The sequence below is a fragment of the Marmota flaviventris genome, chromosome 12 (genome assembly GCF_047511675.1).
Source record: "Marmota flaviventris isolate mMarFla1 chromosome 12, mMarFla1.hap1, whole genome shotgun sequence".
In the NCBI taxonomy this organism is placed as follows: Eukaryota; Metazoa; Chordata; class Mammalia; order Rodentia; family Sciuridae; genus Marmota; species Marmota flaviventris.
Genome location: NC_092509.1, coordinates 70,741,196 through 70,768,002, shown reverse-complemented (window position 1 = coordinate 70,768,002; position 26,807 = coordinate 70,741,196). Strand labels below are relative to the sequence as shown.

The following is a 26,807-nucleotide window of genomic DNA, read 5'->3' as shown; positions in this document are numbered from 1 at the left end:
GACTCATTCCTACGAAACAGCTGCCTGGGAATAACAGAGGACCAGCTGGAGTGCCTCATTAACTAGAGAACCATATATGTTAGGCAAAGAGCAACCTTTTTAGTTCTGTTGTTAGGCTCTCATGTGGGTGGAGACCTGAGGAAACTTCAGAGGAAGGAGCAGGACCCCACCCTGCGATATACCACAGCTCCCTTTGCCATACAACAACATCAGAAGTCCCTACCTTACAGTTAAATGTAAGCGTTGGGTTTTTTATGTGTGTAATGAGATAAAAACTCAATTTCATATAAACAGATATTGAACAAGACAGATAAGGGCAGTGAACAAGCTCAGTGGATGGCTTGGGCTTGCTGAATAGGACTGGGAAATGTACATATGGGTGGGGAGAAGAAGGGCCAGGCATTAGTCCTCGGGCCTCTACCAGCTGTTGAGCAGCACCAAGGAGACTGTCTGTGAGGGTCAGCTAGGGCTGGACCAGCAATTGTGAAAGTGGCAAGATAAGAACCTACACAATAGCCTACTAGAGCAGTGGGTCCCAAAGTGTGCTTCAGGGTCCCTAAAGTGCCAGAGCATCTCCCACGAGAAAAGCATGCCCAAGATCTTGCTAACCTCGGGCAAGTTCAGGAAAAAAAACAGTTGTGTGCACCTCTTTCCAGCTGGTGCCCATGGACCTCCTGCATTGGTGGCTTGAAACCAGCCATGGAGGGAGTATTTATAGCCACAGAAGTTGGCAAATGCTACAGACTGGAGCTTTTCCTCCAGGAGAGCATATTGTTAAACATTTACAAGCACATCCCTGATTGGGTTGCCTGACACCCGTCCAGAGGGTCTGTACTGTCAGAACTATTTTCATAATACTAAAACATCCTTCACCACTTTCGCTCTTCTTTCCCAAATGCTCAGAGTTGCTTTCCAGACGCTGTGACACGTGATGCTGCAGATCAAATGTAGGAGCAGATGCCAGAATTCAGCTGTCTTCTTGTAAGCCAGATAGTAAAGAGATGTGCAAAAACAGTGCCACTCTTTTTACTGATTTTTTTGTGTGTGTGGGGGGGGGAAAATGTTTTTTTTCCTCAAAGATATTATTTATATTAAACATATGATTGGCTTATTATGTTAAAGTGAATCAATAAAGAAATAGTGTTAAGTTTATCACTTCTAATCTCAAATACAGTAAATATTGATAGATAAAATTCACATAAACAAAATACCTTAGGAGTCTTCATTTTTTTTTTTTTAGGAGTCTTCATTTTAAAAAATAGATTTATTTTAGAGCAACATTCGCTTCACAGCAAAACTGAGAGGAAGTTTAGCATATCGATTTTTTTTTTCTTTCCTGGATTGTGCCTTTGGTGTTATATCAAAAAGTCATTGCCAAACCCAAGAACTAGATTTTTTCTCCCACACTGTCTTCTAGGAATTTTATAGTTTTTCATTTTATATTTGTATCTGTGATCCATTATAATTTAAATTTTGGGATGTGTGTAAGATCTGTGTCTAGGCTCATTTTTTTTTTTTTTTTCCCAATGTGATGTCCCGTTGTTGCGGCACCATTTGGCTTTGCATCATTGAACAGTACTACCTTGTCAAAGGTCAGTTAGCTGTATTGATGTGAGCCTATTTCTGGGCTCTCTCTCCTTCCATGGGTTTGTTTATCTGTTATTCCCACACTAACACTGTTGTTGATTACTGTAGTAAGTGTTGAAGTTGAGTGGTGTCAGTCCTCCAATGTTGTTCTTCTCCTTCAGTATTTTGTTGGCTATCCTGGGTCTTTGTGTCCTGAATTTTTAAGGGTATCGTCTAGTTTATTTGTATTGTTAGAATAAAATTTACCAGGTTACTAAAGAGCAGCAATTTATCTCACAGTTCTGGAGGCTGGGAAGTCCAAGGCACTGGCAGGTTCAGTGTTTGGTGAGGGCTATTCTGTTTCTAAGGTGGCACATTTTGCTATATCCTCACATGACAGGAGAATAGAAGGGCAAAATGTCTTGCTAATTCCCTCCGGCCCCTTTATAAGGTTGCTAATCCCATTCATGAGGGTGCTACCCTCATGATGTAATCACTTCCTAAAAGCCCCACCTCTTAGTACTATCACATTGGATCTTAAGTTCCAACATAGGAATTTGGGGGGCACATTTATAGTCAAACCATACTACATGTGAAAGGGGAGGAGTCCTGAGACCACAAAGTTTGAGAACTGCTGTTGTAGAGAAAGATGGACATATAGATGAGTGCAGCAGATTCTTGTGCTGGGAAAGAAGACAGAATGTAGTGGAGGGAAACTGAACTGAGTTTTGTACATCTCCCTGCTTGTTCTAGAGACTGAATGAGTCTGTTAACTTTAGGGTGCATCTCCAAGATTCCATATGTAGATGCTGTGTGACACAGGCATGATCCTTAGAAGAGAATCCCAGAGGGTCGTAGAACATGACCTCAGAGTGTAGGATGTGAAATGTCATCCTTCCTTGAGACTAGAGACCACAGGGCAGGTTAAGGCAGTGGGAGATTGGTTCTTGCAGTTTTCTGAGAGAAAGGTGGCTTTTTGGTTATTAGGGTTGTGCATGAAAATCATGCAAAGAGGCATACCTCTTCATCTTCAGAATTAAAACTTTGTTAAGTACCAAGAACAAACCATGTTAAAAGGGGAATAATAACACTCACCTCTCACCTGTCAAGATTTACAGGAAACACATGCTAAAGGGAAGAGGTGGGGGTAGGGTCTGGTCTCAAACCTCAGGATTAAAAAAAAAAAGTCCCCTGGTCTGCCAGACTCCTCCAAGGACAAAGCTTATTTGCCTAAAGAGGCCAGTTGTTTACTCTACTCCTTTCTCCCCAGCCACACTCCAGATTTCCACCACTGTGGCAGAGAGAGAAGCCAGACAGGTTACATAGGAAAGAAAGGCAAGCAGATGACCCAAGCAGAGCTGGGTGGCAAACGGGGCTGTGTGTCTCTCCCCTGGCTTGTTGGAGCTTGCAGCTGCTCCCAGGCCCAGCAGAGTCATAAGGATCTCCAGAGCAGCCAAACCAAGCAAGTCTGCAGGCCAGGCCTTCCCAACCCTGGCCATGTGGAGGGGTAGCATCCCCAGTAACCACTCCAAAAAGCCTCCTATCTTTTAACCTTTTGCCAGATTCTGAAAGCACATTTCTACACGGTGCCCCAAAATAACCTCTGCTGGCAAGGCTGGATTATTCTCAATCTGGGAACAACCAGTATATTCCGAAGGTCCTAAAATGTTCAGAAATCTGCTCTGTGTGTGTGTGTGTGTGTGTGTTATTTTGGCAGAGGGAAGATCTAGAGTTTTCATGACATTTTCAAAGAGGGGGGCATCTTGCACACACACACAAAAATGTTAAAAATGGCTACATTAGAGACCAGCACTAATGAAGTTGCACTATTGAGGGTTTTTCAACGTTTTGTAGAATTAAAAATATTATTTAAATGAATAGCTGACTTGTTCTCCACGCCAGGCATAATGCTAGATGTGGGAATACAGTGAGGAACAAGACCAGATGCGAACTGTGTGTCACTGAGGGACACAAACATAAATCAAAAAATTGCACCAATGCATGTCTAATGTCAAACTAAGTGTTGCACTGGAGGAACGGAACCTGGTTCTATGAATGATGTGATTTAGTGGATGTTTAGCTTTTGTTTTCTGTATTTATTTATTTTTTAATTGATAATGCATTCATTTTTAAAAACTGAAAAGGATGATGTAGTGAAAAATCTTGTTCCTCATCCACTCATATTCCCAACCCTCTCTGAAGGCCACATACATGTTTTACAAACTGGTCATAGACCAGGAGAAGAGAAAGCTTAACCTGAATATATGACTCTTGAAAGACACAACTGGAGTATAACTTCATCAAGAAAAGAAGACTGGAAAGAGACAAAGATGTTCCAGACACAGGCAACAGTCTTGCAAAGGCCCTGTGGTAGGTGTATTAAAAGAACCAAAAGAATGCATACATGGCAGGAGTGCTGAAAGCAAGGGTGAGAGAGACCAGGATATCGCTGAGTGGGAAGGATACAGCCTTGTAGCCTGTTCAGCACTGTAGACTTTCCCTCAGAGATTGGGGAAGCCCCTGAGAGACAAAGGGTGAAAACTTTAAATCATACTTGAATTTTGAAAATAATTACTCTGGCTAGGTAGCATGGAAAATGAATTGGAAGAGGAAGCAGTTAATGGTTTCCTTTTTCATTCAGGTGAGAAATGATGCAACTTGGCACTGGTCTTGGTTGGGTTGCTATCTCTAACAACATAGACTGGGGAGCTTATCAACAACAGAAATTTCACTCTCATAGTTCTGGATATTCTAAGTCTGAGATGAAGGTACCAGTATGGTTGAGTTCTGATGAGGACCCTCTCTTGCAGTTTGCAGATTTATTGTTTGCAGCAAGAGGGTGAAGGAGCTTTTCATTTATTTATTTTTCCACATATTTTACTGATGTATTATAGTTGCACATAATGATGGGATTTGTCGTTATATACTCATACTTGCACACAATGTAACTTCCCTCCTCCCTGCCTGTCTCCCACCCTTTGGTCCCTTTCTTCTATTGATCTCCCTTTGATCCACCCCATCTTTCTTTTCCTTTTCCTCTCTAGCTTCCGTATATGAGAGAAAACACGACCCTTGACCTTCTGAGTTGGACTTATTTCGCTTAACATGACGTTCTCTAGTTCCATGCATTTTCTTGCAAATGACATAACTTCATTTTTCTTTATGGCTAAATAAAACTCCAATTGTGTATATATACCACATGTGCTTCATTCCTTGATGGATAACTAGACTGGTTCCATGGTTAGGTCATGGTGAATTGTGCTGCTGTAAACGTGGGTGTGCATGCATCACTGTAGTATGAAGACTTTAATTCTTTAGGATAAATACTGAGGAGTGATATAGCAGGTCATATGTTGGCTCCATCCCTTGTCTTTCGTGGATCCTCCATACTGATTTCCATAGTGTTTGTACTAATTTATAATCCCAACAGTATAAAAATTTCTTTTTTCTCTACACCCTCTCCAGCATTTATTATTATTTGTCTTCTTGATGACTGCCATTCTGACTGGTGTGAGATGAAATCTCAGTTTAGTTTTGATTTACATTTGCCTAATTGCTAAAGAGGTTGAACATGTTTTTATATATTTGTTGGCCATTTATATTTCTTCTTTTGAAAAGTGTCTGTTTAATTCATTTGTCTGGCCTCTTTTATAAGGTCACTAATTTTATTCATGCGTGCTCTACCCTCTTGACCTATTTACCTTCCTCAGGCTACACTTTCTAATTGCATCACCTCATGGGTGAGGATTTCAACATGAATTTCGGGGGCCAGGGGGAGACAAAAATTCAGTGTGTTAAGATAGAGGAGTGGGAAGAAAGTGCGTGTGAGGGAGTGAGGGGAGATCAAGATTGATGGTAAGAAATGTATTTGTGTATAAGACATTTGCTTCTGAAATTTTTTTTTTTTAACAAAACATCTGTTTCAATTCTCTCGATTTTGGAAGAAAAACCCATAATAGTTTGCTTATAATGTACTTAACCCCTGGCAATATTTTATCCAAACATGTGGCCAAACTGACATGACAATGTAGCATCCTATAAAAGGTTAATGAACAAAGAGCTAAAGTCTCAGAGAATCTTGCTAGAGGTCATCTGGACCAGTTTCCTGGCCCGGTACCCCAAGGTCATCTCACCTTTGCAGGAGCCTCCCCATTGGCAGGAAGTTATTATTGTTGTTAACAGATCATAACAGAATGAGCGTGCGGGTGATGTTCACTAATTTTGAAACAAGTAATTGAACACTTGGTGGCTGTACTTGTTTGGGTGTTTTCACACTTAATTTTCCTTCTCTTCCCCCGACTCCCCAGAATGGCTTTTTCAGAAGAACAAGGAGGAGCCCCCTGTGGTTTCATCCGCCAGAATTCCAGCAACTCCATCTCCTTGGACTTTGAGCCCCACACAGAATACCAGTTTGTGGAGCAGTTGGAAGAGCGCTACAAATGTGCCTTCTGCCACTCGGTACTTCACAACCCCCACCAGACGGGTTGTGGGCACCGCTTCTGCCAGCACTGCATCCTGTCCCTGAGGTGAGTGGGCAGGGCCTGCAGCTCCAGCCACAGCAGGCCAGACCCAGGCGGGCGTGTTCCCGGCATCTAAGAGTCAGCGGGGCCACTCAACTGTAATCATGGTTTTGGGAATTCCTGTTGCTGGCCACAGAACCACAATAGATAGCAGGAGCTTTCTCAGGGGTCCTCTGTGAGGGCCTAAAGAGTAACCTTCACTTTTTGCCACTTATGATATATACCTTTTCTCAAAACCCAGACTCTGCCCATTTTGCATGGCAGAATAGACCCAGTTGCACAGTCTGTCATGAGTTGGCTATCAAGAATGGATTGTATCTTACAGCATCTGTGTTGTAACTTCCCTGACTGTTCTTTCCTTGAGGTAAAGGTGCTGTCACATCCATAAAGGACTTGTTGCCATGGCTGCTGCCCACTCCAGGTCAGCTATAAACCCTGTGTTAGTCAGATTTCCATCACTATAACAAAACACCTGAGACAATTACTTTATAATGAGAAAAGGCTTATTTTAGCTCTCAGTTTTGGCGATTCCAGTCCCAAACGATCAATTGGCCCCGATATTATGGGCCTGTGGCAAGGTAGCACATCGAGGCAAGGGCATGTGGTGGAGAAAAAACACTTACCTTATCAGACAGGAAACAAAAGAAAAAGAGAGAAGGGGGCTTGGGTCTCACTATCCCACTCCAAGGGCATGCCCCCAATGACCTAAGGACCTACCACTAGGCCCCAGCTCCCAAAGGTTCTACCATCTCCCAATAGAACCAGCCTGGGGACCAATCCTTTAACACATGGGCCTTTGGGAGACATTCAACCTCCCAACTGTAGCAGCCTGGGTCATGCCATTTTGAAGGTCAGCAGAGGTGAAGAAGCATTCTAAGGGGGCTTCTATAGGGTCATTAAGGCAGTTGTTTTATCCTGCTGACTTTGAAAGGGATTATCAAGCACATTCTTATTTACTCACATGTTCATACATTCATCACTTGCTCTCCTAAGCTCTAGTGTAGGGAGGTGAACAGCTAGAGTATAGTGTGGAAAAGGACCTGATATATGTCTTCTAGAATGTCTCAATCAAGTGAAGGAGATAGATTATGGCAAAGGACAGGGGCATTTAACACTGTCTGGGGGACTCCATTCTTGACTACATACTGAAGGATGAATGGGAGTTTTTCAGGTAGACTGAAAGAAGGAGGGGCCCAGGGGTGCCTTCTGGGTAGAGAATAGCATGTGCAAAGTCAAGGTCCAGCCACCCAGGGATGGAGTGTAGCTCAAGTACTGGGCTGCTCTTAAAAAAGCAATTGAGGTTAAATGCCTAATTCTGGCTCTATTTTTATTTTTCTCTCCAGAGAATTAAATGCAGTGCCAATCTGCCCTGTAGATAAGGAGGTTATCAAATCTCAGGAGGTAAGAAAATCACTACTTTGCCTTAGCATCTGTCTGGGTGATAGTGAAGAAGAAGCTGGCATCCTGTGTTTAATTGGACCTTAAGGAGAGTGGTCAAGGGGGACCTTCCTTGGAGTCTCTATTTCTCTGTTTTCGGGTCAAGTCAGACCCTCCTACCCCTGTTTGAGAGAAGCTTGCCTGGGTCTTTGCTGACCACACCTCCACCCCAGGTCTCCTCTCCTGCTTCTTCCTCACCCCCTTCCTACACTAGCGTTAGCCACCCCAAGCTGCTGGGAGAAGTGGAGCATCCTGCCTGGATTTCACCTTCTCATCTGGTTGATCCCTAAAACTTCCTTTTATTATATGTTTGTTAACAGCTTTATTGAGATATAATTCACATACCATGAAATTTACCTATTAAAGTGTAGAGTTCATAGTTTATAGTATGTTTGCAGGTTGTTAAGCTACCATACTATCCAATTCTAGAATATTGTCATTACCCCAAGAAGCAACCCCATGTCCAGTGCTGTAGTTACTCCCCACCCACCCTCATCCTCAGCCCTTGTAAACTACTAATCTAGTTTCTGCTTCTATGGATTTTCTATTCTGGATATTTTTATATAAGTAGAATCACATAATATGTGACTTCTTGTATCTGGGTTATTTTACAACATAATTGTTTTCAAGGTTCATCCATGTTGTAGAACATATCAGTACCAAATTCCTTTTTGTTGCTGAATATAATTTCTTTGTATAGGTATACCACTTTTGTTTGTCCATTCATTAGCTAATGGATACTTGGGTTGTTTCCCTTTTGTACTATAATGAGTAATACTGCTATAAACATTCATATACAAGTGTTTATGTATTCCTATGTATTTCTCTTAATTATCTAAGAATGGAATTACTGGGTCATACTCTATGTTTAACATTATGAGAACTGCCAGAGTGTTTTCCAAAGCAACTGAACCATTTCTTTCTTTTTTTCTTTTTTTTTTTATTCACTCTTTTTCCTTTTCTTTATTGGTTCTTTTTAGTTATATATTACAGTAGAATCCATTTTGATGTAATTATGCAACATGGAATATATATTATATGTGTGTGTGAGTGTGTATGTGTAGTGTGTGATATATATATATATGTGTGTGTGTGTGTGTGTGTGTATGTATAGGCTCTTGCATCTAGTTTTTTATTTCTCCAGACCTCATAAAAATTTGCTATTCTGTCCTTTTTGAGTATAGCCTTCCCTTGTATGTGAAGTGAATTCATTTGTGGTTTTGATTGCTTTTCCCCCTTGGCTAATAACATCGAGTATCTTTTCATATACTTATTGGCAAAAACACCTATTCAATTCCTTTGCCTCTCTCTCTCTTTTTTTTTTAAGTGCTGGGGATTGAACCCAGGGCCCTGTGCATGCAAAGCAAGCACTCTACCAACTGAGCTATATCCTCAGTTCCTCCTTTGCCTTCTTTTTAATTGGGTGATTTGTAATTGTTGAGTTATAAAAGTTCTTTGTGTATTCTGGATACAAATTTCTTATCACATATATGATTTGCAAATATTTTTCTCTCATTCTGTAGGTTGTTTTCATTTTCTTGATGGTGTACTTTGAAACACAAAAATTAATTATTTTGATTTTAAGTCCAATTTCTTTAGTTGCTTGTTCTTTTGGTATTGTATCTAAGAAACTCTTGTATAATTTATGATCATGAAGCTCTTCTCTCTTAAGCTTTCCCTTAATTAGATTCAGTTTTCTTCCTCTAATATTGTGTTGCAGGATGTCCAAGCTTTACCTTCTCTGGGGCCTTTCCAAGCACCTGGTCTGATGTCCTTGCTTCTTCTCTAAACTCTTTATGATGGGTTTTGCAAATGCTTCTCAGAGGACTGTGCTGTACCTAGTGTCTGACCCACAAGACTGGGGCAGGGGTGTGGGGGTTGGCATACTACACCTTGGAGCAAATTTAGTCCACCACCTGTTTTCATATGACCTGTTAGCTAGGAAAATGGTTTTTGGTTTTATGTTTTTTTAAAAAAGGGGTTGAATTTCAAAATAAAATTTTACTTTAAAAATCAGAAAATGAGTAATTTTTGTGACACATGAAAAGTATATGAAATTCATATTTCAGTGTCTGGAAATGTTTTATTGAAACACAGTCATGCCTGTTCCTGTAAGTATTGCGTGTGGCAAAGTTGAAATAAGGCAATAGAGATGGTTGTTATGTGGCTTACAAAGCTGAAAATATTTGCTGTCTGACAGGGAAAGTTTGCCAACTCCTGGTTAGTGCTGAATAGCAAGTCAGCACAGCTTCAGGGACATTCTCTGATTTACCCTGGGACAGGAAGCTGAAAGCATCACCCTTGGCCACAGCTCCACCTCCTAACCTTTACTGTGAAGGGTCAAATTCACCATGCGATTCTCCCAGCAGTAGCAGCCTTTTGCACTGAGTCTTGAGTTACCTCGCTTGTGGGATGTATGTATCTGAGATGGCCTTTTCTTTTAGTGTGGTGGTGAGTGTGATATTTCCATTCCAACTACTGGAAGTTTCCACCTGACTTCAGAGATATACTTGAAGATCAAACTTACAGTAGCTTCATTTGCATTGCTGTTCAGCATCGGAATAAAACCTATCATCTTTATCTTTTAGGTGTTTAAAGACAATTGCTGCAAAAGAGAAGTTCTCAATTTATACGTATATTGCAAAAATGCTCCTGGATGCAATGCCAAGGTTATTCTGGGACGATACCAGGTTGGTATTACTTAGGACCAATGTTTACCTTTGCCTTCTTTTAAGTGACATTTGTTAAACCTGTTGATGCCACAGTGCCAGGGTCAGCATGAGAGAGGAATTCATTGGCTTAGCCCCAGCGGATTCCCAGCTAGTCATACAGTGAGTGGCAGTGATATAGCTGCCAAGGACCAAGGTGTAGGAAGGACACAGGGGGTACATGCTTTACTTGGTAGAACCTGAATGGTGGGTTAGGGATCCCTGAGCCAAAACAGAGGGTGTTGGACATGCCAGGCAAAACGAATGCACAAGCAAGACTGTGTCATTTGGGGGTAACTGAAGGAGTTGGAGTCCCTGAGGTAGGAACCAGGCATGACTGCAGAAAAACATGATAGTGAGGGTCCTTCCCTGAAAGCATCTGCTGTGTGTTGTTGTGGTGTGTGGGCTCTGATCTGCAGAGTTATGACCTAAGGCAGATCACAGAGACCAGAAAGAAGTAGTATGTAGTTTTTAAAGGTGAGCTATTGATATGAGATGCCAGCAAACAGGTATACAGGGGAAGTGTAGGTGAAAAGATTTGAATTTCTTTCATTCTGCAGGAGAAGGCTATTAGTGGGAAGCTGGAAATGTGGCCCTGCCAGGCCCATATCAGGTTTGATCACACTGAATGAGGGAAGACTCGGGCATCACCAGCTTCCAGGGAATTGCCTGGAGGCTGCTGAAATTTTCCCTTTACACCCACACAGTTTGGAACCCTTATTTCAGATGATTCAGCCTTTTCTTTATCAAGCCTCCAAGTCCCCCAGGCACTGAGGTAATAAATGTGTAAATGATTTCCTTCTTAACCCAAGGAGTGCTTTGGAGGCTCACAGAATATTTTTGCTTTCCTGTGACGGTTCTTGGCTACTTGCTGTAAATGGCAGGGCCTAGAAGGAGGCCTCAAATCCAACTTTCTTGTCACTAAGCCTGTATAGAAAATTAGGCTCAAATATGTATCAGACAGCCACAGTGACCAGACCACAGGCTGCTAGAGAACAGGGGCTAGTTTCTTTCAACCTGTTTGTTTGTTTTGTTTTGTTTTTAATTTCCTGCTAGGTGTGATGGCGGGGCACACCTGTAATCCCAGTGACTCAGGAGGCTGAGACAGAAGGATCACAAGTTCGAAGCCAGCCTCAGCAACTTAGTGAGGCACTAAGCAACTCAGCGAGACCCTGTCTCTAAATAAAATATAAAAAAGGGCTGGAGATGTGTCTCAGTGGTTAAGTGCCTCTGGGTTCAGTCCCTGGTACCAACCAAAAAAAAAAAAAGAAAAAGAGAGAGAGAGAGCAAGTGAGAGATGTCACCCCTAAACTACCTCCATCTGGAAAGTCCCTCCCCTATCAGATTACTTTTTCCTTTTCCCGCAATTTCCTTTTATTTCTTGTCCGCTTCCCCCTTGTGTGGCAAGGTATAGGATCTTACAGGTAGCAGAATTTTGATGACTATTGACTGAGTGTGTTGTCTCAATGAAATTTGGAAATTTCAATGTTGATTATAAGAGCCATTTGTTGGGCTGGGGATGTGGCTCAAGTGGTAGCGCGCTCTCCTGGCATGCGTGCGGCCCGGGTTCGATCCTCAGCACCACATACAAAGATGTTGTGTCCGCCGAAAACTAAAAAATAAATATTAAAAAAATTATCTCTCTCTCTCTCTCAAAAAAAGAACCATTTGTTTCTTATTATCAGAAGCAAAGAAAAATAGCTATCATCTTTATCCTGCTGTTGAAAAAAGCTGCTCTTTTCCTTCAGAGAAGAGTCAGCAAACTGCTTCTGCTAAGAGATAGCCAGTAAATATTTTGGGCTCTTCAGGCTATGTGGTCTCTATTGAAATTACTCAGCCTTCCCACATTAGAAGCAAGCAGCCATAGACAGTATGTGAATGAATAGACATTCAATAAAACTTTATTTACAAAGATAAATAGCCAGGCCAGATGCAGCCAGTTGGCTTTAGCTTGCCAACTCTGAAGCAGATTTACAGGGAGACAAGCTCACTAAGGTTTTGGTACCTTGTCAGCATCACAAGAACTTGCAATGATCTAATGGTTTTTATTGAGATATGCCTGCTTTTAAAAATCTGGAACATGAAGAACCCTAAAATGAACACTATCATGTCCTTAATCTCTAAGGTTCTAGTTAAGAATATTTCCTGATTTTTTTTTTTTTTGCGGTGGAGGTGCCAGGGATTGAACTCAGGGGCACTTGACCACTGAGCCACATTCCCAGCCCTATTTTGTATTTTATTTAGAGACAGGGTCTCACTGAGTTGCTTAGCACCTTGCTTTTGCTGAGGCTGTCTTTGAACTGACGATCCTCCTGCCTCAGCCTCCTGAACCGCTGGGACAGGTGTGCACCACCGTGCCCAGCAAGAATATTTCCTGATTTTATAAGTCTGACCATTCCTGTTACCTTTGGCCCATGAGCTCATGTTTTCCTCTCTCTCTTTCTTTTAACCACTTCTAGAACACCTTCCTTTCCTTCTTCTTAGTTCTTTACTTTCCTTCTTTGAGTTAGGAGATGCCCCTTTCTCCTTCCTTCTTTTCCTTCTGTCTTTTACCATTTGCTATGCACAAACCAGTATGAGGTACTGGGGATGGAGAGTAAACAAAAGAAACAAAAAATGTCCTCAAAGAACTGGCAAGTTAATTGGCAAACCTAAGGAAAATATCCCAGGACTGACCTGAGAAAATGAGCAGATTCCTAGATCACCTAAAACAAATGGGATATGAATTTCCCTTCCCTTCTCCTGATTCCCACTAGACAAGGCTAGCTTTCAGAGCTTCGGTCCCAGCAGCCCTCTCCATGCCCTGTCCTTAGCAGATGCAGTGGGTGTCCTCAGGGATAGCCGGGGAAATATTGCCCCTTCCTCCCCTGTGCCAGCCTTCCTGCCCAGCTGCGCCCCTCTTCTCTTGCCCTCACTGGACCTCCAGCTGGTCCCTCCCACCACCCTGTTCTGCAGCCTGTTGTTACCCCTCACAGGACCACCTTCAGCAGTGCTTGCTTCAAGCTGTGCAGTGTTCTAACAAGAACTGTCGGGAAGCAGTCCTACGGAAAGACTTGAAGGAGCATTTGAGCGCATACTGTCAGTTTCGAGAGGAAAAATGCCTTTATTGCAAAAAGGATGTGGTAGTGATCAACCTACAGGTAAGAAGCACAGTTGTCTCTGTGGGGCTGTGTTCCGAGTGGTTGCAGTGAGGCGGGTGGGATACCAGAAGCACGTTTCTGCATTTATTTATGTACAGAATCAGGTCTATAGAGTGAGATTATCTGAGTTCGAAAGACTCTTGCTGGCAGGACTCTGTTCACTGATCATTGGCAAAAATAGCACTTGAACACCTGCTGTGTGTGAGTGTGGTTGGAGTGGCGTGAGGCCTGGATCACAGGGAAGTGACGCTAATGGCTACACTCCAGATTGTGTAATCTAGCTGCAGAGGCTGGATGTAGGCAGGCAAAAGAGACCATGGGTACCTTTCACATGTGCCAGAGCAGCCACACTGGTAATTCCCCAGGCTGCCTTCTTTGAACCCCATGCCCTCTAACCTTCTTTTGGAATAATCAACAAATTAAATTTTAAATTGAATTCATTTACACTCAGAAAGCAAACTTTTTTGGAACTAGGCCATAACTTCCTGTGGAGAGCAAGACACATGAAATATATCCCCAAAGAGACAAGCCTACAATCACTATGAGGCCACAAAAGAGACTTTCTCTGTTTTTCATTACTTTCTCTCTTTCAGAATCATGAAGAAAACTTGTGTCCTGAGTACCCAGTATCTTGTCCCAACAAGTGTTTGCAGATTATTCCAAGAACTAAGGTGACTAAATAGTCCTCTCTGTAGATTCTATATAAGATAAGTTTTAAGCAATCATTGTGGTGTTTGATAAAATTCCATAGGCAAAGGCCCATGGTAAATGTGTGTCTAGCTTCCCTTTTCTTTGCTCTAAGAACTCTTAGATTTCATCCTAGTTTTTACCAGCTTCTCTCCTTGTCCCGGTCCCTCCATTCCTCCCAAGCCACCCCTGACTCCCTGCTTGCTGCAGGTATACCAGACAGTTGAATAATCAGAGGCGAGTCTCTGTAGCCGAAGGTTGTCTGTTTTGCAGGTGAATGAACATCTGGCTGTGTGTCCTGAAGCCGAACAAGACTGTCCTTTTAAGCACTATGGCTGTACAGTAAAGGTATGGGATGTCTTTTTTAAAAAATATCTTTTAGTTGTTGATGGACCCTTATTTAATTTCCTTAAATGTGGTGCTGAGAATCAAACCCAGCACTTTACACATGCGAGGCAAGCACTGTACCACTACTGAGCTGCAACCCCAGCCCCAGGAGATGACTTTTTGTTTCTTCCTTGCATTCTATTCTGTAAACTCACTTGGTGAGTCCATTATACTCATTGATTTCATTCAGGATGCATAAGGACATAGAATTTTGAGAACTTCGAGATTAGGGTTCTCCAGAAAAGCAGAACTTAATACACACACACACACACACACACACACACACACGGTGGAATTTGTTTTAAGGAATTGGCTCCTGCAGTTGTTGGGGTTAGGCAAGCCAGGGATCTGGAAACTCTCACTGGAATTTCTGTGTTGTGGTCTTTAGGAGCAGCGCTTCTTCTTCAGAAAACTTAATTCTTTTCTGGGTAAGGCCTTCAACTGATTGGATGGAACCCACCCACACTGCACATGGATAATACTCACTTAAGGTCCACCAACTGTGTTAATCACAACTAGTTGTCTGGTCAAAACTCATCTAGGTGTTGCTATGAAGGTAGCTACAAAATACCTTCACAGCAACACCTAGATGAGTTTTGACCAAACAACTAGGTACCATAGCTCAGTCAGGTTGACACATAATATTAACCATCATAGTAATAATTTCTAATTCTGGCTCTACTTTCTTTAATCACCTTTCGGAATCTTCCAGAGTCCCATTGTTACAAATCTTGGTCCTATGGTACTCTATATATCACCAATTATTTTGAAGAAAAGTGACTTAAAATCATGTTTAAAACTTATTTTGTAGCTTTTTTATTGCTTTGAAAATTTATTTATTTTGTTGCTTTTTTAAATGCATCCAAAATAATTCTTCAATAAATTATGTATCATAAATTAAAAATAAAAGAAAATGGAGTCTGATCTCTACTTCAACTCTTTTAACAGATTTCAGATGGATCAAAGTTGTAGATATTTAAATATATCTTGCTTTGAATTATCATTCTAGGTTTTCTGAAAATCTAACTCCAAAATAAAGTTTATTTAATAAATTCTAAAAATACTAGAAAAAAGATGAGTGAATTTTTCCTCTTTTTTTTTTTTTTTTGAGGGGGAGGTACTGGGAATTGAACCCAGGAGTGCTCTATATCTGAGCCATATTCCAAGCCCTTTTTACTTTTTATTTTGAGACAGAGTCTCACTAAGTGGCTGAGACTGGGATTACAGGTGTGTGCCATTGCACCAGGCTGGATTTTTTTCATTCCCTAAAATAAAGAAGCCCTTTCTTAGATGACTAAGTACAACACCAGAAATCATCTTTTTGGGGCGGGGTGGGATCACTTAACCACTGAGCCACATCCTCAGTTTTTTTTTTAAATATTTTATTTAGAGATAGGGTCTTACATAGTTTTTTAGCATCTTGCTAAATTGCTGAGGCTGGCTTTGAACTCAAGATCCTCCTGCCTCAGCCTCTAGAATCGCTGAGATTATAGGTGTGTACCACCAACCCTGGCCCAGAAGTCGTCATTTTGATAAATTTAATCACAAATATTTAAAACTTCTGTTGGATTTTTAAAATACTATAAATAATAAAGTCAAATGGCAAACCACAAATTTGGGGAGGGGGCAGAATCTCCAACATGACCAGACCCCCCCCAAAAAAATGGGAATTGTTTCTTTATTATACAAAGAATTATTACATTTGAATAAATTATTCAACTTAATAGAAAAGTAGGCAAAGGAAAAAATAGGCAGTTTCAGAAAAAATCCAGTTGACTGATAGATGTAAGAAGAGGTGCTCAATTTCACTCTTACATAAATATAACAGGAAATATAATTTCACCATCAAATTGACAAAGACTAAAAAAAAGTATAGTATGTAGTTGTTTTCAAGGGTAGTTTGATTATATCTATGAAAATTAAAAATGAACCCAGGGCTGAGCATATAGCTCAATTGGTAGAGTGCTTGCCTGACATGTCCAAGGCCCTGGGTTCAATAATCCCAAGCATCATACACAAACACACAAACCAAAAAAAAAAAAAAAAAAAGAACCTATATATTAACCCTGTAATTCTGCTACTAAGAATTTGTTATAGAAATCCTTTAATAAGTGTACAGTGATCACACACATAAACAAACACACGCACACACAACAGTGCATATTTTAGCATTGTTTGTATAGCAACCCCCCCCCAACACAACAACCTTTGAGTCTATCATTAAAGGACCAACTATATAATTATATATTAATATTTTAGAATACTATGCATCTCATAAACAGAATGAGATAAATAGAAAAAAAGAAATAGCATCTCATTTTTGCTATATATAGGATAAAGAAATGGCTCTCATTTATGTTAAAAAGTATATGTGCTTTTACTGACTCTGGTGAGATAGATTAGAGAATTGGGTATGAAGATGGAGAGAAGGAGCCTTTTACTTTTTAATCTACATCTTGCTATATTGTTTGACATAAACACAGATTTTTTTTAATTTTTAAAAACGGAGGTGTGGGTGTAGCTTAGCAGGAAAGTGTGTGATTAGCATGTGAGAAGCCCTGAGGTCAATCCCCAGCAAAAATAAAGGAAGAAAATGGTTTGAAGAAATGTATATTATTAAAGTTTTTTTAAATTATAAATGTTTGCCTAGAATATGTGGAACACTTAACCTTTGTTTTTACTAGTAATGGATTATAGGTGTGTACCACCAACAAATTAATATTTTAATGATCGGGGGAGAAATAACCATTTCTTCTTGCAAATGTATTTTATGGTTTTGAAGGCAAGTAAGAAAATCAGCACTGAGAATTTTGATAGTTGCCTCACTGATTCTCTGTGTAAGTAAGTTTAAGATTGCCTCATGGGTACTATAGAACCCTAAAGGCTGGAACGAGACTTGGTGGAGTCAGTTTTCCAGCAACACACCTAGGGAGGGTTGCATATTTAAACTCTTATAGCAAGCAAAGTTGCTAAGCTACTGCATTAGCAAAATATTCCACTGCTTTTCTTATTTTTGGAGCCTCTCAGTCACTGGACTTCTTTTTCTTTCCATATTGAAGGATAAGCGGGGGAACCTGCAGGAGCATGAACATTTAGCCTTGCGGGAACACATGCTTCTGGTTTTAGAAAAGAACTTTCAATTAGAAGAACAGGTAAGTCTTCAAGAATTCACGGATAAAGGGAAGCCAATTGCTGGGGTTTGCCTGTTTTATGTTGCTATTTTTACATTCTTCTCTGTTCAGTGTAAGCTGATTGGAGATAGATGTTTTTCTACCAGTGGCCAGACAGGCTCATAGGATTATAGAACCTTAGGACTGGAAGGTACTTTTGAGATCTTAACCCCCTTATTTAAGAGATGAAGTAACCAAGCTCAAAGAAATGTTGATATGTTTGTAACTGATAGGTGGCAGAATTCAATCTCAAGTCCATCTCCTCTGACTTTAAATCCAGTGTGCTTTATGGTGTACTGTACGGCCTCACCATAGCCTGTCCACACACTTTTCAGTTCTTACCTGGCATGCAGTAGGTGTTTGATGTTTTAAAACTAAATCAATATTATTATAAAACAGCAGTTGACTATCTGTTCTAGGCACTATGGGAACTATAAATTTTGTAGTAAGTCTAAACTTCCTTTGAGAATCTTTGCAAACTGATAAATGCATATTTATTTCATATATACATACTAATTTAACTGAGTTGTGATTATCAGTTGAAATTATATGTGTGAACACTTACTGTTAGCCTGGAGCATTCATAGTAGACCTCAATAAATACTGATTGTAATAAGTGATTATTATGAGTTATTTCATTGTAACATCTCAGACTTTTCAAGCCCACATTGGGAAAAAGACCATCCACTGTCAGAGAAGGAGTTGGATTTTACTACTGAAATAACTTTCTGATGTCTGATTCCATGTTAAAGTGGATATGTGAGTTCCAAAGTCAACTCTGGGGTAAAATGTAGAAAGACTGATTAAATGTTAACTTTGGTAAGAGGCATGTTGCCTAGTATCTGTCTGTAAGCTGTTGCTATATCAGTTGCCTCATTCATCCATCCATTCGTTCAACAAACATCTACCATAAATCATGTACAGTGTTCACTTCTAGGAACACTGAGTAAGGAAGACATAGCCTCCACCATGAAGGACTCAGAGACATTATGCCTCATGGGACATGTGATGACTCCATCTGGGGTTCAGAGGTGGCAGGAGAAAATTACAAAAGTTGGGAAGGGTTTTTCAATATCAGATATCCAGTTGCATCTTGAAGAAAGAAAAGATTTGTTAGTTAAGATTGAGGAAGGAGGACACACAGAAGGAGAGAACTTGTGCCAAGGCAAGGAGGCATAGGAGATGCCGCTGGTTTAAGGAAGTGGGATTTTGGTAAAAGGGCTCCTGAGTGTGAGACAGGGAACAGCTGGAGACAGATGTGTTGGATCCAGATGGTGATGGCCTTCCACATAAACTAAGAAGTGTTGAGCACTCACTGTGCGTTCAAGTCCTGTTTTATTCATGTACACTCTGCCTTTTTTCAAAAAGGATTTAAAGGTAAAAAGTTTGAACTAATGTTTTTCAGGGAGTTAACGGAGGTTTTTAAATAGGAAAATACTTGGCCATCTAATTATTTGGCTTTTAAAAGTAAGACAGCTGATAATAGAATGGCAGTTGGTTAAGAGTGAGGGCCCTAGAGCCAGAAGACTGCTACGAGTGCAGACAAGCTACTTTACCTCTCTTCCCTTGTCTCCTAATTTGTAAATGAGATTCTGGTGAGAGGAAAATGACATACTCTATTTAAGCTCTAAGTACAGTGCCTGGTACATAATAAGCATTAAGTGGAGGCAAGATGCTAGAGGTGGTGGTAGTGAAGGCTCATGTCAATGGGATGGCGAGGGAGCATGGAGAGACATTCTGAGGTTGAAAGGGATTGCTGTAAGCTTGGAAGGTGGGGAACATAGGAATTATTATTAATAATTATTACTGAGATGGACTCCACAAGAACAAGAGCAGGTTAGAAGTGATGGCAGGGAGAAGGGATGCTGACTTTGCTTTGGTTCTAAGTAGAAATCTGCCCCAGTGGTCTACAAAGAAGATTCTGAGGCCCAAGGTCAAGAGCTTGTTATGATAGTTTAAGCATGCATTCATCAGACACACATGCAGTGCCTTCTGTATGCCAGGACTGTGCTAGGCCCTGGTGATAAATAAATGAGATCTAGCCTCAAGAAACAGTTTAGTGGAGTAAAAGGAACAAAACAACAACAAAAGCAAGTTTTAAGAGTGGTAAGGATAAGTTATACACAGGAATGTAGATAGGGTGATCTGAGTAGATAGTATTGGTCAGGAAATATTTCTGAGAAGATGTACCCTTGAATGGCAGCTTAAAAAGCAGTAGTTTTAGATGAAGATGGAAGTGTTTGAGTGAGCAGGGCCTGATGGGAACTAGGAGTTGTGTAATCTTGATGGTCAGGTTGAACTTGGGTTCTGAATGGGCATGAGCCCAAAAGCATAGCCAGGGGCAGATCAAGTAGGGGGCCCAGTGTAACCTGTAAAAGAAGAACACACATTTAAGTGGGGAAGGCATGAGATCAGATTTGTCTCTTAATATTATTCTGGTCACAGTATGGAGCATGAATTGACTAAAGACAAGGAGAGCATTCATGCATTCATTTATTAAATAAATATTTATCAAGCACCTACACCCATTCAATCACTGGAGTTACAGTGGACTGTGAAATCTTCATCAATCCAGTTCCCACAGAACTTCCTGGTATATATCGGGGTAGAAGGTGTAATGTAGGCCCAGTTAGGAAGCTGTTTGTCACAGCTCAGGTGAGAAATAATGAAGGTTGAAATGAGAGGAAGTGAGAAATGTTTTTAAGAGCTTTTTTGTTTGTAGTCTTGTGTTTTAGGAGTTAAAAGTTGGCAAACATTCCAGATTGAATGGATGTGAGGATAAGAGAAGGATTGTCAAGGATTGCTCTTAAGTTTCTGGTTGTTTCCCCCAAATAGATTACAAATTCTAAGTAAACAGACTACTCATTTGTTTTGCCTACTACTTCCTAGTTCATATGCTGGGCGGGTTACTTAAACCCTCTTCTGTTTTATCTTCTTAAAGTGGAACAAATATTTGCACCTTAACTTATAGGGTTCTTTGAAGATTAAAAGAGCTAATAAATATAAGGGTATGATAGAAATTGGGAAGAAAATGCTTTAAACATTACTGATATAGCAAAAATTACTTTAAAACCATGTACATATAATGTATAATATAAATTACATATATATTAAACATTACGTACATAATATATAACTTATTTATATAATATATAATGTATATTACATATATTACATATATGTTATTATTACATTTATGTTATATATTATATACATAATATATAATGTGGTATGGTGATCAGTACTCTGGTTGTTTAATAAGTGTGTACTTAAATGGGTGAAGTGAACAAGTTCTGTAAATTCAGCTAAGTGATGTCATTTTATTAGCTGAACCATCATAATAGGTTAAGTATAGAACAAGCTGATGAGAAATTCTGTGGGTCAGATTTTTAGAAACCACCTGCAAATGTTTTCCTAGAATTTATGTATATTTTCCCTAGAAACACATTCTTAACTGCAAGGACTGTTTTAACCGGAATGTATACATTTTAATGACCTCATTTTTTTTCATTCACATCCCTGTTACTAGATTTCTGACTTATATAAGAGCCTAGAACAAAAAGAAAGTAAAATCCAGAAGCTAGCAGAAACTGTAAAGACATTTGAAAAGGAATTCAAGCAGTTTTCACAGTTATTTGGCAAAAATGGAAGCTTTCTCTCAAATATCCAGGTGAGAAATGGCCTTTTTACTCAATGCAAATATCTGGCTTTTTCTTTAAGTTTCTAAAGTGGAAATAATTTTAAATATATAGATAAACGATAAGAATAAGATGGTGCAAATAACATGTCCTCTGCCCAGATTCATCCATTGTCAATGTTTTGTCCCATTTGCTTAATTTGCACCTTTCCCCCTCCAGCAAGTGTGTGTGTGCACACACGTGTGTGAGTTTGTTCTTTCTGAACCATTTGAGAATGCACAACAAATATTACAAACTTTTACCTCTATGTGCTTCAGTATTTATTTCCTAATAAAGATCATCTCTTTCATAAGCCCACCACATGTAGCAATGTCAATAAATTTAATATTTATATAATACTTTCATATAACTTAGGGAATTAGGGTTTTAATTAATGTTGGGTGAGTGTTATTTTATTTCAGATTCTTCGAGAGCATCTGTAGTTCTGCATTTTGTAGGGAACAAAGTGAAACTATATTCCCTTGGAGAGAAAATGCTTTAAGCATCATTAAAATATAGAAAAAATTACTTTGTAAATCATGAATGTTAAATAATCACACATGGATTCCTAATGAATAATGTCTTCATCATGATTAAAAATTCAGACTGAAAGATTTCAAGACATATAGAATGATTAGTATATTTGAAATCTAGTTTATCCCAGAAAACCTAGAAATCTAGGCCATATAATTTTCATACTTACTCATCATATTTAATTTGTGTGTGTATAATATGTGTGTATATTTACATATACATATATGCATGTTTATGTGTGTATAAAAAAAGTTATATGTTAAAAAAGTAATCCATTATATGTTACTTTCTCAATTCTGGTATTGGTTTAATACAAAGACCAACTAGTTAGAATGAAGGCACTTAGGACAAGGTAGTTTTATTTAATCTCTTTCACCTAAGAGAACAATCAAACATTTAGGTCTTTTCAGGCTTTCAGTTCCACTTGCAGTGCTCAGGCCGGAATAGGTGGGTCTGTTTGCAGGTACACTCTGCCTTATAGCAGAGCAGGAGTGAATCTAGAAAGCAGCATCTAAGAGAAGGAAGTGATAAGGCAAGAGGAGAGACAACCAGAGAAAGACATATAAAGATGGGTTAGAGAAACAAGCACAGAAAAACTGGAGGAGGAGTAAAAAATAAGAAGAAAGGTTCAAAGATTTGGAACAGGAGTTGGGATAAGAGAAGAGGAGGAAGGTAATTAGGAGCTTGTCTCTCTGAAGTCCTCATTGATTTTTCTGAATTTGTGTATTTTTCATTTCATTAATTGATTAAGTGAGAAATGTTTTGAGTTGAAAATTTTTAATCTCAACACATCACTAAAATATTGACTTAAAAGTTATTTTAACGTTATGATCCATTTTCTGCTGAAAGGTTCTTGCCAGTCACATGGACAAGTCTGCTTGGCTAGAAGCTCAAGTGCGTCAGTTATTACAAATGGTTAACCAGCAACAAAATAAATTTGACCTAAGGCCTTTGATGGAAGCGATTGATACGATGAAACAGAAAATTACCCTATTAGAAACCAATGATCAAAGATTAGGTATGTCTAATATTTTACTTCTCTTTTGGTGATTCATTTATTGGCATGTATGCATGACACAAGCAAACATCTTGTAGAATAATCACATCTCTCCAGGATAAACAATGGCTGAATTTATTATTTGTAAAAAAGGAGTGTGAGATTCTGGCTGCTCAAGCAAAAATGAGGGAGGCTTGAATGGGGAGTGGAAACAGCAAGGGGTAGAAATGGGCCAGGAAATTCCAAGAACAGGGAGTGGTGATTTTTAAGGAGAGTGGAAAATTAGAAAGTTAAAGGAGAGTGTGATAAGATGATTTTTAGATGTCAAAAAACCAGAAGAGTTTAGCTATTTAAAAGAGTTCTGATTAGAAGAGTGTGGGACTCACCATGTCAATTCATGCTATGCAAATGCAGTGTTTGATCTACACTTTGGCAAGCCTCTAAAGAGTACACATTCCTAGCAAGGCGTTTATGCCTGAAATCCCAGGGATTCAGGAGGATCATGAGTTCAAAGCCAACCTCAGCAAAAGGTCCTAAGCAGGCCCTTAGCCAGGCCCTAAGCAACTTTGCAAGACACTGTCTTAAAATAAAAAAAAATTGGGGCTGGGGATGTAGCTCAAGCGGTAGCGTGCTCACCTGGCAGGCGTGCGGCCCGGGTTCAATCCTCAGCACCATGTACAAACAAAGATGTTGAGACCGCCAATAACTGAAAAATAAATGTTAAAGTTCTCACTCTCTCTCCGCCTCTCTCTCTTTGAAAAAAAATAAAAAATAAAAAAAAAATTAAAAAGGACTGGATATGGCTCAGTGATTAAGCCAAGCACTCATGGGCTCAGTCCCCAGTTTAAACACACACACACACACACACACACACACACACACACATTTCTTTGTGTATGTGTGTTTTACGTGTGTGTTTTGTTTTGTTTTGTTTTGTTTGCAAAGACTTAATGTTCACTGAGATAATATTATTAATAATATTAATAAGTGGTTCATTTATGGGCATTGAATTCAGTCCATCGTTAGGAGTCAGAATTTTATTGTTTCTCTTCAGGTAATACAATTCCACTTTGGGCAAATTTTAAAGAAACTTCTCAGGCGATGAAACCTTTTGTTTGTTTCCTTTGCAGTTGTTTTAGAAGGGGAGACTAACAAACATGATGCACACATTAATATTCATAAAGCACAGTTAAATAAAAATGAAGAGCGATTTAAACTGCTGGAGGGTGCCTGCTATAATGGAAAGCTCATTTGGAAGGTGACGGACTACAAGATGAAGAAGAAGGAGGCAGTGGATGGGCACATAGTGTCCATCTTCAGTCAACCCTTCTACACCAGCCGCTGTGGCTATCGGCTCTGTGCCAGAGCATACCTGAATGGGGATGGGTCTGGCAAGGGAACCCACCTGTCCCTGTACTTTGTGGTGATGCGAGGAGAGTTTGACTCACTCTTGCAGTGGCCATTTAAGCAGAGGGTAACTCTGATGCTTCTGGACCAAAGTGGCAAAAAGAACCACATAATGGAGACCTTCAAAGCTGACCCCAATAGCAGCAGCTTTAAAAGACCTGATGGGGAGATGAACATTGCATCTGGCTGTCCCCGCTTTGTGGCTCATTCCACTTTGGAGAATGCAAAGAACACCTACATTAAAGATGACACCCTGTTCTTGAAAGTGGCTGTGGATTTAACTGATCTGGAGGATCTCTAGTTCACTGTTCCTGGGGTGATAGGAAAACTTCTTGGGTTCTAAAGCATGGTTCACTTGATTATCATATTGAGCTGGACTTCACTCAATGTATTTGGCTTTTTGCCTTTAATGTTTAAAGTCGGTTGAAAATGTCTAAATGCTGTCTTTTTACATTCTACTCTGGTGAAGTTTGTAATTTAAAAATCTTAGAATGTCCTATTTATATTTTTATATCTCACGAAAGATGGTAAGTTTCTTGAAAACCAGGTCTGGGGCTTATCTCTTTTGCTGGTGCTTAGTGAGGTGTATCAGACATTCTACAGTATTCAATGTTGTTGAGGACACAGAAGTATTAGAATTCCCAACTGAAAAATATTTTTGTATTTATTGTTTGGACTGTTGATTCTATCTCTGACCTTAAGACTGGAAAAGCCCTCTTTTCAAAGGTAGGCTGTTCCAGTTAAGTAGTGCATGACATAATTAGAAGTCAATATAATAGGCCCAGTTTGGACCCAATTTTTTCATTTAAATACTAAATTTTGGGAAATTACTGCACTCTTAAATGTTTTCATGAAATTCACCAAAAGTCTGCATAAGAACTGGTAAATGGTATAAACATTTTCATTCTTCTTCTTGAAGTAAACCAGAAAGCATTACATATTGTGTGTGTATGTGTGTGTGCACACGCACATGAATGTATAGAGAGCTAGCCAGCTAAAGTGAAGATTTTATTAGGGTCCCTAATGTCACAAATGTGTAAAAGGAATTTAAAACCTAAGGAGAAAACCATTAAAATTTCCAGTGGCAGAAGTACTCCCAATCCAAAACTGATTGCTGAAAATAGTATCTCCTTTTTCTTTTTGGAGACCTTTTGAATTTATAAATTGGTATGAAAATGGGCATTTAGTCAGCTTGTGAAGTTTCTTTTAGAGTCCTGAGTACTTTGCAAAGAATAGAAATGATCTTATACTTTTATCTATATAGACCTAAGGGTGTATATATAAATCAAGATGAGTCCTTATTACTTTTGATAAGCATGACTTTAACAAAAACTGAAATACTGTTTTCCTGATTAGAAATAAATTATTACGCCATTACCATTGCTCATATGTGGGCTGGCTCTCCTGAGCATGTAAGGACAAGTTACATGACCCATTGGTCACTGAAGAACAGCTCACTTGGGTGATGGCCATGCATCTTACACTTTCTAAAGAAGAAACATGATTAGGCTTATGGGAATTACGGGAATCTTACTCTCTTCTATGGTACTTCCAATATACTAAAGACTCCTATTGCAGGAATCACGCCAAAGGATTAAATTCAATGAAAAAGGTGCACAATGGAAAGAACTGTAGTGAACGAACTCTAATATAGTTAAAGGTCTACACATCACCTCAGACAAACTCAGGATGCATTCTGTAGCCCACAATGCCAGACCCAGAGGTTTCTGCGTGTTTGTTCTGTTTTTAATCATGTCCAAGGCCACTCTCTGTGTCTCCGTTGAGTAACAGGTCATTTTGTTGTAATTAGTTTTAAGCAGCTGATGTCGAAAACATTTAAAAGTGAATTTGTCAAAGTATTACCTATCTTATGCACATAAAATGTCTTCTATGCATATAAAATATGTCATGGTATGGTTTGCTTAGCAGTTCAGAGTCCCTTAATCACTGAAATAGTGATTAAGTGATCAAAGATTAAGGAATAAAAAATATACCTTTTTCAGAAGAGCTGTGATTTTTTTAAAAGTGAATTCTTGTAATCTATTTTTCCTCTCTTATGGTCTGAACTGTTTTTATTCTGTATAAACAAGACTTAAATTTTCATTTTTGTCTACTGTCAGTTTTTGATGAAGAAAAAAAAATACTCTAGACATAATACTGGAGTTAACATCCTTGAAAAAGGTTTATAAGGATCACAGTAGGATGGGAGATGAGGGAACATATTAATACATATTGACTAGTCTGAATTCTGACCAAATTTGACATTTTTAGAGAAATAAGAGATTGTCGCAGCTGGATTCAATATAAGTTCCAGTCCTAAATATAAGTAAATAAGACAGCAAAATACAAACCTTTCATGGGGTCCCTGGACATCAATCCACACCACTGACTACCCTGTCTCTCTTAGAAAGTGGTTGGAGACATGTGTCTCAATCATATAAGAATTCTGAGCTGGAGATAAAGATTTGATGGATGCACAGGAGGGGACCTTGGGAAAAACACATTTTATGGGAGGAAGAAGAGAAGCCTGCAGAGCATCTGGAGAAGGAATTGCCAGAGGTAAGAGAAGTATGGAGG

The 26,807-nt window shown here is 39.4% G+C and overlaps 1 protein-coding gene across 4 annotated transcripts in view; it reads left to right on the top strand.

Moving 5' to 3' along the window:
• Traf5 (TNF receptor associated factor 5) overlaps positions 1 to 26,235 on the top strand; it is a 44,730-nt gene extending 18,495 nt beyond the window's left edge. For all 4 annotated transcript variants that reach the window (XM_027934727.2, XM_071600100.1, XM_027934726.2 and 1 more), the window contains 10 exons: positions 5,874 to 6,092; positions 7,430 to 7,487; positions 10,112 to 10,213; positions 13,207 to 13,371; positions 13,965 to 14,042; positions 14,332 to 14,406; positions 17,505 to 17,597; positions 21,145 to 21,285; positions 22,676 to 22,844; positions 23,954 to 26,235. In XM_027934727.2, the coding sequence (XP_027790528.1) occupies positions 5,875 to 6,092; positions 7,430 to 7,487; positions 10,112 to 10,213; positions 13,207 to 13,371; positions 13,965 to 14,042; positions 14,332 to 14,406; positions 17,505 to 17,597; positions 21,145 to 21,285; positions 22,676 to 22,844; positions 23,954 to 24,531 (1,677 nt within the window). In that variant the 5' untranslated portion in view covers position 5,874 and the 3' untranslated portion in view covers positions 24,532 to 26,235. The remainder of the gene's footprint in view (positions 1 to 5,873; positions 6,093 to 7,429; positions 7,488 to 10,111; positions 10,214 to 13,206; positions 13,372 to 13,964; positions 14,043 to 14,331; positions 14,407 to 17,504; positions 17,598 to 21,144; positions 21,286 to 22,675; positions 22,845 to 23,953) is intronic.
• The last annotated feature ends 572 nt before the right edge of the window (positions 26,236 to 26,807 follow it).